A 15,313-nucleotide genomic window follows, 5' to 3' on the forward strand; every position below is an offset into this window, starting at 1 on the left:
ACTCCGCTGCGGAGGTGGGGGGCAGGACAGTGAACACTGCCTGGAGAATGTAAAGTCACAGGGATGCGGCCTACAGCAGCCGCTCACCCACAGTCTCTAGTTCTGCTGAGTCATTCCACCCATCATCATGAACCGCACCCCAACTCTGGTCCTGGCACTGTTCCTGGCCTTGAAAAATGAGCAGGAAAACAAAACAGGTGAAGCTGCCATTCTCATGGGGCTCACATCCCAAGTGTGGGAGGGTGGCGAGGGCCCCGAGGCCACAGTGTGGTGGGCACTGCTGGGGAGTTGGGGGAGGGGCTCACGAGGGGGTCCAGAGGAGGGATGTGAACCAGACCTGGATGACAAAAACTGGAAGGCGTGCTCCAGACGAAGGAGCAGAGAATGCCGAGGCCCCCGGCAGCGGCCCAGTGTGGCTCCCAGTGAGGAGCAGAAAGACGAGGAGGTGTCAGATCGTGCGGGGCCTCAGGGGCCTTGGTCAGGAGTGTGGTGTCCATTCGAAATGTGACAAAATAGGTAGCAGAGTAAGAGGACTTAATTTGAGTTTTTAAAAAAAAATCCTCCACTCTTCCAATTTCACTGAGACAAAGGAGGATTAGAGCCAGTTCAAAGTTCCCTAACTTTGCAGAGGGCTCCCAGAGAACCACCTGCAAAATGTAGAGGGGAGGGGAGGGGAGGGGAGGGGAGGGGAGGAAAAAGAAAAGGAAAGGAGGCAGGGCCTTAAGGAGATATGAGCAAACAATCCAAAGAATAAAGGCGCTCTAACCTGGTCCTAAGCTGATTCTTTAGCACCGCTAGCCTACAGCTGGTATTTCTGGTGGCCCAATGCAGTAAGTAATGCGGTGGTGCCCTTGGCTTGGTGCTTCTGTGGAACGGAGGTCAGAGTGCGGCTCTGGGTGTAAGCGTCCCACCCGCCTTCTTATTAGCTGTCTTGGGGAAACAAACAAAATGTGATCATAACATTCTAAGGATTTTTTTTTTTCACAGTAATAGTTCATCTCAAAGCAACTGAACTCTGCCGTTCTCTCGGCAAGCATCGGGGGCTAGATTTGTGCGGGGCTGAGCCCTCCCCAACAGTCCTGTGACAGCCGCAGGTCCATAGGATGTCAGCTCGGTCAGGCAGGGCCTTTCACGCCTTCCCGCTCTTCCTCCTCATTCCCTGTGCTGTGTACTGTGATCGTGACATCTATAAGCTGCCTGTGCTGCTCCAAACCCTGGTTTCAGATACTGTCAGATAAATTAATTCTGCATAATCCTATACAGGCGAAAAGACAGACTGATTTCCAAGCAACTCCCCTGGGTGGGGCCCTTTCAAGAACAGCTGCTGGGAGCAAACTGGAAAGAACAGGGTCCATTGTTCTGTGCCACTTACCCCCATTTAGAGTCCCCTGTGGTTGCCTAGAGATGGCCCCTGTCTGTCACCACCCAGGCCTTCAAAGTTAGTTCCCCAGGGGCTTTGGGAATGCCGGGGCTTTGGGACTGCCAGGGCTGTGTCTCAGTTTGTCTTTCTGCAGTTATGCTGGCTGAAAAGTTACTGCTTGGCTATCGCCCATGGGAACATAATGCTCTAACAATAAGCTTTCTGTACCCCCGCTTGCATTACCGACCTGTGGGTTGACAGGTAGTAAAAAGATGAAAAATAGACTTGTGTGTTCAAACAGGATGAAGAATAGGGGTTTAGGGCTTAAAACCCCTGTACCTCTACATTTCGGGGTTGCTTGATTTGGGGTCTGCGTACCCCTGGCAGACCCAGCTGGCTGAATAAAGAGCGTGTTTCCTATAACTCACTGATTTCTGGTGGTCCGTGTATCTATGGGGGGCTGGCGGCTACAGCACAGTCACAGTGAAATGGGGCCCAGGCCCAGGCCTGAAGCACTGATTGAGCATACCTGAGACATCTGAGTCCATATTTATACTGCCCTCCACGGTGCCACGTGGCCACAGACTCGTCCCCACCGTGGACCTCACCAATTGTGAGCGTCAGAGCAGACAGGTGGAGGAATCCCAGGCTCCAGCAACCTGGGCTCCAAACCCATGATCATCTGTGGGACAAGCACTCAGGGAGCAGTTTTTCATCAAGATGGCTGAGTTGAGTAGAGAATGGCTTCAGGAAATTCACTACCACATCAGCATTAGATAACTTAATGGTAAAGAGCTGTCAGAGACAAAAACAGACACTAGTTAAAGTGGCAAAGATAGATATTAATGAGCGATATGCTACTGTAACAGGGAAGAAGACCCAGTGTGAACTGACCTCAGCTTCCATTTGCACAGAAGGTGTTTTAAACAGAGAATTAGAGCAGGGAGGGTAAATGGCAGGGGCGGGGTCGGTGTGCTGCGCAGGGAATTTCCTGCTAAATTTATAAAAAGCTCGGTGCAGGGCTGGTCTTTGCAAAACCAGTCTGGTTTTGCTAGCTGGCTCTTTCTTATGGAAGTTAGATTCCTAGCCTCCCACAGAGACTGAATGACAAGGGCAGGATCTTCAGGTGCTGGCTGCAACAAACAGTAACTTCTTCTGGGCCGCCTGGTTTTCTTAGGCAGACACTTCCAGGGGGCTGGGTCATTCATTCTAGGCATGCAGCCTTGAGCAGTTAGCAACTATGTAGTGTTCGTTCAGGTCTTTTGATGTGGTGGGAGTAGACTAAATAATTTGTGCTGAGAGTCTGCAGTTTTTATAGGCCCAAGTTAAAGCTTAGTTAGGAAGAACGCTTAGAGAAGCCTAGCTAGTTTGGTCAAAGAGAGAATCTTTGCCAGCTACGCTGATGGAGTCACGTGGCCTTGGGTTTGACTCCTGAGTCCACGACAGACTAGCTAGACCATAATGAGAAGAAATTTTCATCTCCTAGAGTGGGTTTTCTCCTTCAAAAAATGGAGAGAATAGCACTTTCCTTTCCAGGATTGTTGGAGGATTAAATGAGATGACTCATGGCTTATAAGAAGCCCGCATGACATGCGAGTTTTTCACATGTGGCTGGAGTCTGCAGGGGGCCTGTGGGGTCTTCACCAGGGCCTAGGACCGGCTGGGACCGGCGAAGATGACGACCTTCTCATACTATAATGTGCAAAGGGATTAACCTGCAGGTACTAGACTTATCGGGGTGATCACTTTGTAAGGTATTTACATGTCTAATCACTATGTTGTACATCTGAAACTAATATAATATTGTACGTCAACCATAATTGGAAAATCAATTAATATAAAAGAATTAACCAGGGGATCTGGTTAAAATGCAGAGTGTGATTCAGCAGGTCTGCCTTGCTAACATGCTCACAAGCAATGCTGCTTGTTTGGGGGACTCCACCTGGAGAAGCGAGGGTGAGGAGAATGGCTAGATTCCCTTGCTCCATCGTCCAGGACTTAGGCAGCACCACCTGGATGGCATCATAGTGACTCAGTGTTTAGTACATACCAGGTGCCAAGAACTATACCTATATATATTGTTGTGGCCTGTATAGAATAGACCAAACCAAGTACGCTCTCAAAGGCTGTTTATGAGCCGGCGGCTGTCCTGTACAAAGGAGCAGCCCCAAAATGCCAAGATATAAGGTTTTTAAGCCCTAAATCCCATTCTTCATTCTATCTTAAACACTAGGTCTATTTCTCTCCTATTCACTACCTGTCAACCCACTGGTCAGGTGTGCAAGCGGGGAGTACAGAAGCAGAAAGCTTGTTGTTAGAATGTTATGTTCCTATGGGTGATTGCCTATGTTCCCGTGGGCAATAGGCAGTGTTCCCATGGGCGATGGCCAAACAGTAATTTTCAGCTTATATACAATTGATTATTTTTCATGCCACACAAGCAAGCAGGGTTACACAGGCTAAAATTGGCAGTTAGCGTATGAGCTCATTGTTACAAGTTTCATGATTAGCAGAATGTAGTTAGGGGTTCCAGAAACTAGGCCTAAGGTATAGACCTCCTTTGTCCAGTTTCAGGTTTTAATTATCCTTTAACCCTTTCACATTTCAGCAGGCTATCACAATATTATGTTGAACCTTTTCATCAATTGGCAGATACTTTTATTCTGCCCATTTTAGAGGTGAGGAGACTGAGGTTCAAAGAGGTTACATGACTTGCCTAAGATCGATGAATTCAAACTTAAATTTGGAGACTGCAGAGTTCTTTCCACTCTGAGACAAGGATTTTTAAGATCTCTAAGGCGCTTCTGAGAGGTGCTGGCTGCCTCACCAGGAAAAGGAGGAGAAGGAAAAAGAAGCCCCACCTAGCCAAGGAGAGCATGTCCGGCCATGAAGGAAGCACGTGGGTTCCTCCTGAGGATTCTGTTTCCAAAGCGGGGTCACCTTGGCAACGCCTCCTCACTGCTTCTGGGGGTGGGGGTGGGGTAGGCTGGTATGGGGGGTGTGGTGTGCCAGCTGTGTGCCACAAGTCTCTATGTGTGTGCAAATAAGGAGGGCGGCCTGGCACAGGGCTGGGCTACATTCTTCCTCCCGCTTCTGAGAGAGACTGTCTTCCTGTGTAAATGTTGCTTTGAATTACCCACCTAACACCCACTGTTTAGCGGGGGAAAGCCTCCACTTGATAGAGTCAGTGTCCCAGAACAGTACTAAATAAATTACCAAAGAGCTAAAATCTCACCGTTCGGTGACTCTAAAAGACACCTCGATTACCAGCTTTTTTAGTGAACAGGTGGAACTAGATTTTTTCCAACCTGAAAACACTCAGTCGGGCCCTAACAATGGAATGTTTTCGGACTATTTCAAAGCTAAGAATCTGTATATCTTCTCATAGGAAGCGAAATGACTATTATTTACTCAACTGGCGGCCTCTCCCAGTGATCTCTGTACTGTGGGAGGACAATATTTATTCACTTTTCTCTCCTCAAGGGTTCACATCTCTGCCCTCGCAGTGTCCTAAAAAGAACTATTCTGCTTGCTTAATTTCTTTCCCTGCTCACTCTTCTCCCCTCTCGGGATATTTTGCTTTCATTAGCTCCATTCCTGGCAATAAGTCCATAGACAAGAGCCAGTGGAGAATAAGAGAGCTGAGCCTAGAGAAAAGAGAATTAAAAAAAAATCAGAAAAATACTTACTTAAGAGCAAGAAAATATAGAAAGAACAGTGGAAGAGAGAAACGGGCCGACATAGACTGTCACGGAGAAATGTAAGTGGACAGTTAAATTGTACTTAATGCTTTGGACAGAGTGAGCCACATGGAGCCACAAGATTAGGACTTTAGCATATCCAGTTGACCTGGGTCTGCATTGTTTACTCGACCTTGAACTGAAAATTGTGTGAAAACAGCAAAAGGAGGCTTAGAGCAGTTACAGAAATCTTCTCCAGGAGATGAGATTTGGGCTGAATCTTGATAGGTAAGATTTCCTTAAGCAGAGAGGGTAAACTAGGCCTGGGGAAGATGGGCCCCCAAAACTAGGGGACCAGGGGTGAGAGAGCTGCTGGTGGAGGATGGGGAGCACCACAGACAAACAAACTAGAATAAATAAACCTGTGAACCAACATGTGTGCTGTTCCAAGACGCACAACAGTGCCTGCCAACAGTGCATACCAAGCCTGTCGCTGCACCCTATCTCCACCTTTATAAACGCCCATAAGCTAATGCTCACATTTCTCCTTCTACCCACCACAACCACATTTACTGCTTCTCCCGGCTTCCCCTTCTTGGTGGACAGCGTCATCTTCCGCTCCTCCTTCACCCTCGCAGCACACAGCGCCCTGTCAATTCTACCTCTGAGCTCTCCCTCCCAGCCATCTCTGTTGCTTCTCGCCAGGCTCTCATCACCTCCCATGTCACCTCTCCACTTCCAGCCTGTCTCCTCTTTACAACAGATTTTCCATGCTGTCCCCAGAAGGATCCCTCAAAATCACATGTGCAAACTCATTCCAGGCTTAAAAATCTTTGTTAAAAGATATAATAGTGTGAGAGAATGACTTACAAGAAAGCTATAGTGGTCAAAACAGCGCCATACTGGCATATGAACAGACAGATCCATGGAACCAGATATAGCTCAGAAATACTCAACTATCTAAGTAGTATACAAAAAAAATGGCCTTTCAAATTGGTGGGGAAAAATGGATTATTGAATAATTGAGGTTAAGAATTCTGAGTAACATCTAAAAAAAGAACTGGCTCTCTAAATCTCTCCTTATACCAAAACTAACAAAAGAATCAAATTTTAGAGTGTAAAGATGAGCAATAAAAGTACTAGGAAATAAATAAACATTCAATAAATGATGTTGGGAAAAATGGATAACCACATGCAAAAGAATGAAATCGGACCCCTATCTTCTATCGCTCCTATAATTTAACTCAAAATGAAATAAAGACTTAAACATAATGCCTGAAACCATAAAACTCCTAGAAGAAAACATAGGAAAAACACTCCTTGACATTGGCCTCGGCAACAATTTTTCAGATATGGCATGAAAAGCACAAGCAACAAGCAACAAAAGAAAAAATTAATAAGTGGGACTACACTAAACCAAAAAGCTTTTGCACAGCAAAACAAACAAACGTACAAACAAAAATGAAAGCTACCTATAGAACGGGAAAAAAATATTTTCAAATCATGTATCTGATAAGGTGTTAATATCCAGAATATATAAAGAATTCAATTCAATAGTAAAAAAATAAAAAATAAAATAACCTGATTAAAAAATGGGCAGAGAGACTGAGTAGACATTTTTACAAAGAAGACATACAAATGGCCAACGGGTACCTAAAAAGAGGCTCAAAATCACTTATCATCAGGGAAATGCAAATCAAAACTCACTGAGATATCATCTCATACCTGTGAGAATGACGGTCATCCAAAAAAACAAGTGATGACAACTGTTAGCAAAGATGTGGAGAAAAGAGAACCTGTGTGCCCTGCAGGTGGGAATGTAAATTGATGCAGCCGCTCTGGAAAATAACATGGAGGTTCCTCAAAAATTAAAAATAAAACCACTATATGGCCCAGCAATCCCACTTCTGGGTACACATCCAAAGAAAATGAAAACAGGATCTTGAAGAGACAACTGCACTTCCTTGTTCATTGCAACATTATTCACAATAGCCGAGACATGGAAACAACCTAAGTACCCATCAACAGATGAATAGACAAAGAGGGTATAATATATATTTCATTATGTATATATTTACATATACACACACACATGCAAATACACATAACGGGTTATTATTCAGGCATGAAAAAGAAATTCTGCCATTCGCAACAACATGGATGGACCCTGAGGGCATTATGTTAAGTGAAACAAGACAGACAAAGACAAATACTATACGATCTAGGTTATATGTGGAATTTAAAAAAGCCAAACTCATAGAAACAGAGAGTAGAATGGTGGTTACCGGGGCGGGGGGAGGGGAGCAGGGGAAACCAGTAGATATGGTAGAAATTTCCAGTTATAAGATGAATAAATTCTGGAGATCTAATGTATGGCATGGTGACTATAGTTAACAATACTGTATTACACACTTGAAAGTTGCTAAGAGAGTAGATCTTAAATGTTCTCACCACAAAAAAGAAATGGTGATAATGTGACGTGGTGGGGGTGTGAGCGAGTGCTGTGGTGGTAATCCGTTTGCATTATATAACTGTATCAAATTGACATGTTGTAGACCTTAAACGAACACAATGTTATATGTCAATTATATCTCAATGAAGTTAAAAAGAAAGTACTAGAAAAAATATGAGAAAATTTTTAAATATCTCAGAGTAGAAAAGACTTTCTAGGCATGATGTAGAAGCCAGAGGCATAAAAGAAAGCATCGTCCAAAAAAACCCCACAAAAACAAATGAAAAAAAACCCTGTAAAACAAAAACAAAAGGCATAAACTAAGTATAAAGATAAATGAGAATTGGCAGAAAGTATTTTCACTACATTTAGAGGACCAAATATTAATTGCCTAGATATATATATAAAGCACCTATAAATCAATTTTAAAGAAACCAACGACCAGTGTAATAGAAAAACAAACTAAGGACAGGAACGGTTGGCTCGTAGCAGAGGAAGAATATTCACTTCATACAGGCAAAGGGGCTCAAGCTCACTCCTGAGAAGTACGAATTAATGTGACAGTGAAATGCTATTTTTTATCTATTTGATTAGCAAAGCTAAAAAAATCTGATAAATTGTTTTGGTGAGGGTGTGAGGAAACAGACATGACAGGGGCTGGGGGATAAATTAATCAAACTTCTATGAAGAGTAATATAGCAACATCTATATTTAAATTGTAAATATCCTTTGACTTAGCAGTTCCATTTCTATGAATTTCTCAGGTGAGTCAAGGATATATATTTCAGCATTGTTCGTAATGGCAAAAGGCTGGAAACAACCTCATTGTCCGTCCATAGGAAATTCATTAAATAAAACTGGTATAGGCACCCAATGGAATTCTATGGAGCTGATGAAGTGAATGGGGACACGTTCCCTGTGTGCTGTTACAGAACCATCTCCTCCACATACTAGGTGAAAAAAGCAGTGGTCTGAAGTGGCTATTGGTTTCAGACCGCAGATCAGCACCTTTGCCCGGTACTTCATAGTTGGGCCTTGGTCAATCTATTGGGCCTCAGCTCCAGAAACTGAGTCTCAAACAGCCACTCAGACACTCGCTGCCTAGATGTGCCCCTTTCCTCTGCGCCTCTGCTGTCAAAACGGGCATCTTTGCACAGCTTGACTCATCCCGCCAGGCTTCTTCACCTCCTGCTTGGGCTTTCGCTGATAGCTATCTCAGTTGAAATGCACACCTTGGACCCGGTACCAGTCCCCCTTCCTAACCAACGTCCTCTCATTCCTCCCTGCATCCTCAGAGCCCAGCCCTGGGATGTCTGTGGAATAAAAGTTTGCAAGATCCTTATTTCCTGCCCTCCTGCAGTCCATTCCGCCACAGAATAAGAAGCCAATAAGTTTAAGATGCAAATCAAGCAAGTCACTCTTATCTCCCAAACGCCTCAGCACGGCCTCGAGGGCCCTACCCGCCCGGCCCCTGACCTCTCACCTCACCTCCCAACACTCTCTCCGCACGTTAAAGGGGGCTCTCTGTTCTTTCCATTCCTCTAACACACGCCAGGGGGGGCCCATCTCAAGGCCCTTGCCCCTGGCGTCTCGTCCCCCTGGAATGTTCTCCCCTAGTTCTTTTTAAGACCTTTACAGTTTCAGATCGCACATGTCACTTCCTAACCATGGGATCGAAAACCAGAGCCCTCTGCCCAAACCATGTCTCACCCGATTTCATTTCGTTCACATCCTTCGTCACTATCTGAAATCGTGATTGGTTTATGGTCGGTCTCTTCCAATAGAGTGTAAGCCCCCGGAAGTCAGGGCCAGGGTCGGTCCGGTTCAGGCCTTTACCCATGAAGGATCCCTCCGGGGCGCGCTGGATTCGCGAGGCCGGGCCATGGCACACACATGGCGCGCGTGTGGCTCCGCCGGGGGCGTGGAGAAGGCGGCGGCCACGCCCCCCGCCTGTCCATTGGTGGCCGCGCCAAGGGCGGGGAGAGGTCGCGGGTTCGGTGCCCCTCGCCCGCCCGCCCGCCACGCAGGACCCGCCGCCCGCGCGCCATCTCGCACGCCCGCTCCCCCCGCAGCATGCTGCGCGCCGCTGCGCTCGCTGCCGCCGGCCTCGGGCCCCGCCTGGGCCGCCGCCTCCTGTCGGGCGCCGCCACCCATGGGGTGCCGGCCCCCAACCAGCAGCCCGAGGTCTTCTACAATCAGGTGAGGCCGCCGGCTTGGCCCGGTTCCGCCGGCGCTTTGTTCTTTGCAAGGTACGGAGCCCGCTGGGCGCGAAGGCCCTGGGCCTCTCTGTGCCTCAGTTTACTCAGCTGGGGCTCGAGGGGTTTGCTGCCGTTGGTATTTGCGCACATCTTCTCTTCCTCCCCTGCCGGCATTTTGGCCCCCTTCGCCGCCTTTGGCAGACCCCATTCCATCATCCAACTGCCCCTTTGGTCATTTATGGGTTTTCGTCCGTCCGCGCGGCCGCGGCACCAGCTCTCGGGGTTCCATTCTCCCCCGCATCGTCCTCGGCTTTCAGGCCTCTTAGTTGCCCCTGTGTCAGCGTAGCGCCTTCACCATCACCCACCCAAAGGACGTCTTTGCAAGTCCCGCTTTGCAGGAGTTTCAGGCTTTTCTTTGGTAGTCTCTCCGAAAAGGAAAAACAAAGACAACAAAAGGCGTTCTCAGTTCAAAGTTCACCACGCCGCTTCCACTGCTGGGAATGGGGAAAGGGTGGGGAACCTTCGCATCCCCCCAATCCCCCCGCGGTGCCGGCCTTCCCAGGAGCTGGGTCTCTCTGACCAAACCAAGGAGGGTCCGAGTCTTTCCAGGATAACCCTGATTCCCAGCGGCTGATTTCTTGTTCAGTCGAGATTTTGCAATGTCCTCTCTTTCCATCTTTGGGTGTGGGTAAAGGACTGTAATTCGGAGAGGGAAGTGGTTATGAAAGTGTTTTGTTTGTGCAACAAGTATGGTTGCCTTTCAAGCACAGATGCCTTTCTCTGAGCTTCCTGTTCTTCTGTGAAGTGGGGAGCCGGGGTAGACGGCCATGCCCTTTGTCACACAGGATCTTATGCACTCCTGTAGGCGCTGAGAGAAATAACAGCTCCTAGTTCTGTGCAGGAACTTTGAACCATTCTAAGCATTTACCTGTTTTGCTGTTTAATCCTTTACAGTAGCCTCGTGGGTACTGTGATTATCTATGTCCATTTTACAGATGAAGAGACTGAGTTACAGAGGTTTAGTGACCTGCCTAAAGACTGAAGTCAGTGACCAAGTTGTGGATCATATCTGGAGTCCCAGAAGGAAGCCCCTAAGCAGACCATTCCGTGGTGCTATTGATGCAACTCTGGGTCACTGCTGACCGGGTACTGGAGAAGGGGCCCCCAGGGAACTACTTTCAACAGTGCACCTGCTTGTCTGGCCCAGAGTTGGGCTGCAAATCTGCACACAGGTGATGGGTAAAGGCAGATCGATGTGATTTTAAAGAATGTTCCAATGGTCATTTTCAATAGAAGAACAAAAGATAAAATTTGCTTTGTATAACACAAGGCAAAAGCGCAGTAACCGTTGTTCCCTCTGTAGGCTGCTTAATGAGGAGTTCATGCTTCACAGATTGGAACATCAAAAAGATCAAGCAGAAATATCCTCGAGGGAAAAGGGTTGACACCACCAGCCTTTGTGGCCACAGGATCTAATTAAGATCTTTCTCTTTGGTGCTCACAGGGTGGTCTGAATGTACACACAGGCCTGTTCTCCCAATTGAGTCCTGGAATACAGGTTGCAATGTTAAGTTGGGGGAGCAGAGTGAATTCTTCCTACAGCTGTTTTTCTTTAACAGATATTTGGAGATCATAAAAGTAACAAGTACTCACGATATAAAAATGCAGGGAGTACTGTAAAATTTCCCACATACCTGCTGCATGCCCTTCAAGAGCACTGTTAGCAGGTAGGTGTGTGATCTTGCAGACATTTTTCTGCATTTGTGAGTGGGTGTGTATGTGAGAGTGAGTGAGATCCTAGCACTTACTGTTCTGAAGCTTTGTCTCAATGAACAAAGTATCTGCATTATCTTTCTCAGCTGGTACTTTTCCATCTTATTTATTCTTCCCAAGGATGGCAGAGCCTTCTACCATGCTAGGACCAACTCCTCTTCAAGCTCCTTTGACTGTTTCCAGTGTCCTTTTGTCGCACATCCTGCTGGCAAGAATGCCAAGGCTGTTGGCTGGGTTTTCCTGCTGAGGACCCTTGGGGAGGTTTGGGCTTTGAGAGGATGTTGCACTTCAAGCTCGTTGTGTCTCACCTGACTGGGGGCGGGTAGGCACAGGCAGTAGGTCTTCTGCTTCCCACTTCTATCTCTCAACCTGAAAGAAGTCGAGCGGGGTGGTTTGGTCCACCTTCCTGTGGTTCTCTCACTTCTGCTTGGCCTGGGTGGGGCCACAGGGTGGGGTAAACTTGGTTGGATTAGGGAGATTTCAGGCACCGGGAGCTGATGATGGCCAGGCTTCCAGGAGACCAACATTTCTCGTCCTGTGTGGGATTCAGGGACATACTTCTGTTAAGGAAACTGATTTTCATTTTTCATTCTTTTCTTCTACCCTGGCTTAAGAGAGTCATTAACATCTGGAAAGACAACTCGGAGGAAAACTCAAGGGACTGGTTTCAGCAAAGGAATCCCTTTGTGTGGGATCTCTTTTCGTGTGGCTCCTACTTTCAACTTCAGCATCACCAATTCATGCTGGCGGGTGTAATAATGAAGATGAGAATACTGTTAGATACCATTTTGCCTGAGACTCGCTAGTACCAGCTTAGGCGGGTTCGTTCATTCCACAGACATTTCCTCAGCACCCCCAGTTCCCATGAACCCAACAGACAAGAATCCCTGCCCGTGGAAAGCTTGTATCCTGCGAGGTAGCCAGATAAACAAATAAGCTGGCCCGAAGCGAGCAGTGCTATAGAGGAAAATAAGGCAGGGAAGAGGGGGATATGGAGGGTGGTACAATTATTTGACTCCGCACCTCAGCACAGCCACATCTGTAGGTGAAAACCTTATCTCAATCATAGGGTTGCTGTGAGGATGAAGTGGGGTCATCCTTGTGTAGCTCTTAGCGAGTGCCTGGCTCACGGCTGCCAGTGCCTCCATATTTATTGCAGCCTTACATTTAACAGCTGGGCTGACAGTGATATAATTCTCATTTTATGTGGGTGCCATTGTAGTTGTTATTTGTTTCCTGTAGGGGTGACTTAGGTTGTGGTAAAGTTGATGGGAGTTTGGGGTGAATTAAATTTTTGTGTTTATTGCTGTTCTTAGCCTCTTGACCACAACATTCAGGAACTAAAGTGAGAACTGACAAACAAGAGAATTGAGAAAGGATCTCCCTACATAGAATATTCTGATTATAATAGTAGTGCATCCTCAGGACAAAAAGCCAAGCATTGCAAAAGTCTGTGAGGTAGAAACTCGCTGGAAATGTACACAGGCAAGCACAGATGTTTGTTGTCACTAGTTTATATTAGTAAAAACCTAGGAAATAAGCCATCTTGCCTTCCCTGGGGAAAGAGAGGAAAAACATATGTTACAGTTACAGGAAGGAGTAGTTTTAAGCACGTAGTAGTTACAATGAATTAGCCAGAGCTGTATGAATGGCTCAAAAACATTTTGGAGGGGGAGGATATGATATGAAACTAATTAAAACTACCCCAAACAAACTTTACACCGAAGGTAGATAAAAATATCTCCATGTGAAATATATAAAAATGTCCTGGAAGTGAGGGTGGCAAGTGTAGGGAATCTGCTTGTGGGTGGCAGTTAAAGGGGACTTTCGCTTTCTTTAAATGTAAATGTTTTGTTTCTTTAAAATTAAGTAGTAGCAGGTAGGCAGATAGAAAAGAAAAAAGAAAGCGACAGCCCTCCAGTGTCCCAGCCTTGAAGATAAGTACTGCTGTCAGTTAATATGTGGAGAATAGGAATTTGATTTTTCTCCTTTTCCTCCAGAGCCAAATCCTATGTTGGTTTAAGCAGTGCTCTGGGGTGGCTCTGTGCTAAAATGAGTCAGGCGAAATATCCCTACACTGGTTTTATTGCTTGTTTAGGAATGTTAAGATCCTTTGTAGAAATAATAGACGCAATAGAGAACCTGAGGATTTCCCTGGCCTCGCCTTGGTTAATTCTGCTTCTAACGAGTTTATTTTAAAGGAGCACAAATGCTGTTCGATACCTCCTGCACCACCCAGAATCTGTGACAACATGCTGAGTTAACAGTGACTGGGCTATAAGAACGCTTGCGGCCATCAGGTCAAGTAGAGACCAGATGTGTTTCTTGTGGACATTCGTCGGTATCCCCGATCCGATAATCATGATTACTGCGAACGGGCCCTATGCTGAAGACTTGTACCTACATTTTTACCTTGCATCCTACTAACAACTCTATGCCCAGGTATTATTGCTGTCTCATCTTACAGATGAGGAAACCAGGGCTCAGGGAAGTCAAGTTCACATTAACTAGAGATTGCAGCATGATAGAGGTTGCCAAATACGCTGGCAAACAGTCCATACTACAACCAGCCCTCTCTCACCTTGGAGGTGTTGACAATCCAGGAACACAGAATAAAAAACTCTGGGAAACGGGGAGAGGAGGGAAGAGCTAGAGGTTCAGGTGCCAAAATGTCTCTGGCAAGTCTGGGGGAGGTGGCCGTCCTTGGCTGTGATCCCAGACTAACCCAGAGGTTTCTAGATGATTGTGTTGGAAAGTGTGAATGTGCGTGGTATTCTGTGTTCATCAGGAATTTTTCTCCTTCGGATCTTGTGGTACAAAAGGTGGCATGTGCTTTCTGCTGGACATGAGCTGCGTAACTGCCACCGAAGAAGGAAGCACCCGCAGGAGGAGCCCCAGGATACAAAACCACAGCATTTGCTCACTCACTTTTGGGGAAACGAACATATCTCAGGGACAGATCCCTGATTCTTTCATGCATTAAAGCTTGAACAAAAATCTTTCTAGAATGTGCCCTGCCTCCTTCAATTGGAGCTACGGAAAGTTATTAACCTTTTATTGGGGACCGTGGACAGAAAATGCCTATCCATTGCCATGGGGTGGAGGTGGCATTGGAATATCGCCCTGTCAGGGTCCTGCAGTCCTGCTCCCAGCTCTGCTGTCTCTGCTCCGGCTTCCAAGCCAGCCACCCCCCAACCCCCAAGTTTCTGTTTGCATTTCGAAATCCACCGCGGCCTGGAAAACAAGCTGCTGGAGGTAGCCAAGGACCATGTTATTCTCTGACTCAGCGATTCGAACTTTTACACTCTCATCTGCCCCACGTTTGCAGAGATGGACGCTGAAGGATGCTTGCTGCAGCAGCACTGTCGGGCACGGTGAAAACTTGTCCCGAAAGTGTATTTCTAGGTAACGGCTAAATCAGTGGTGGTTGGGTTCGTATTGAGGAATGCTGTGTTGCTTAAAATAATGTGGCGGATCTGCCTGTGGAATGTCGTCTAAGACAAACTTACTGAGAAAAGCGAGTTATGAAATAGAAGTCCACGATCCCCAGGTAGAATGGCCGTGCCCCCTGCCTGCCCATTCCCTCCGGTACCCCAGCACCGGCACAGTTCCAGGGCCCCCTCTGGTCAACCCGTACCCTCACCCTGTAGCCACGGGGGCCCTTTTGGTCCCTCCTGTCACCATGCTCTCCCTCAGGTCCCCCTCTGGCACTGTCTGGCCCCAAGGCCCGTTTGTTTCCACTTCTCACTTTGTTGGTTTGCCGGCTGACTGGGCTTCTCTTCCCCAGGACGTGGGCTCAGGGGCCAGGAATGGCACTCACTTAAAACTTGCTGTGTGGATGAGTGACTCC

General features: G+C 46.9%; 1 protein-coding gene across 1 annotated transcript in view; it reads left to right on the forward strand.

Moving 5' to 3' along the window:
• Nucleotides 1–9,529: 9,529 nt before the first annotated feature.
• ALDH2 (aldehyde dehydrogenase 2 family (mitochondrial)) overlaps nucleotides 9,530–15,313 on the forward strand; it is a 29,295-nt gene continuing 23,511 nt past the window's right edge. Inside the window, exon 1 of the mRNA XM_011355806.2 lies at nucleotides 9,530–9,691. Coding sequence (XP_011354108.1) covers nucleotides 9,566–9,691 — 126 coding nt within the window. The 5' untranslated portion in view covers nucleotides 9,530–9,565. The remainder of the gene's footprint in view (nucleotides 9,692–15,313) is intronic.

The sequence above is a fragment of the Pteropus vampyrus genome, unplaced genomic scaffold (assembly GCF_000151845.1).
Source record: "Pteropus vampyrus isolate Shadow unplaced genomic scaffold, Pvam_2.0 Scaffold23, whole genome shotgun sequence".
NCBI lineage: Eukaryota > Metazoa > Chordata > Mammalia > Chiroptera > Pteropodidae > Pteropus > Pteropus vampyrus.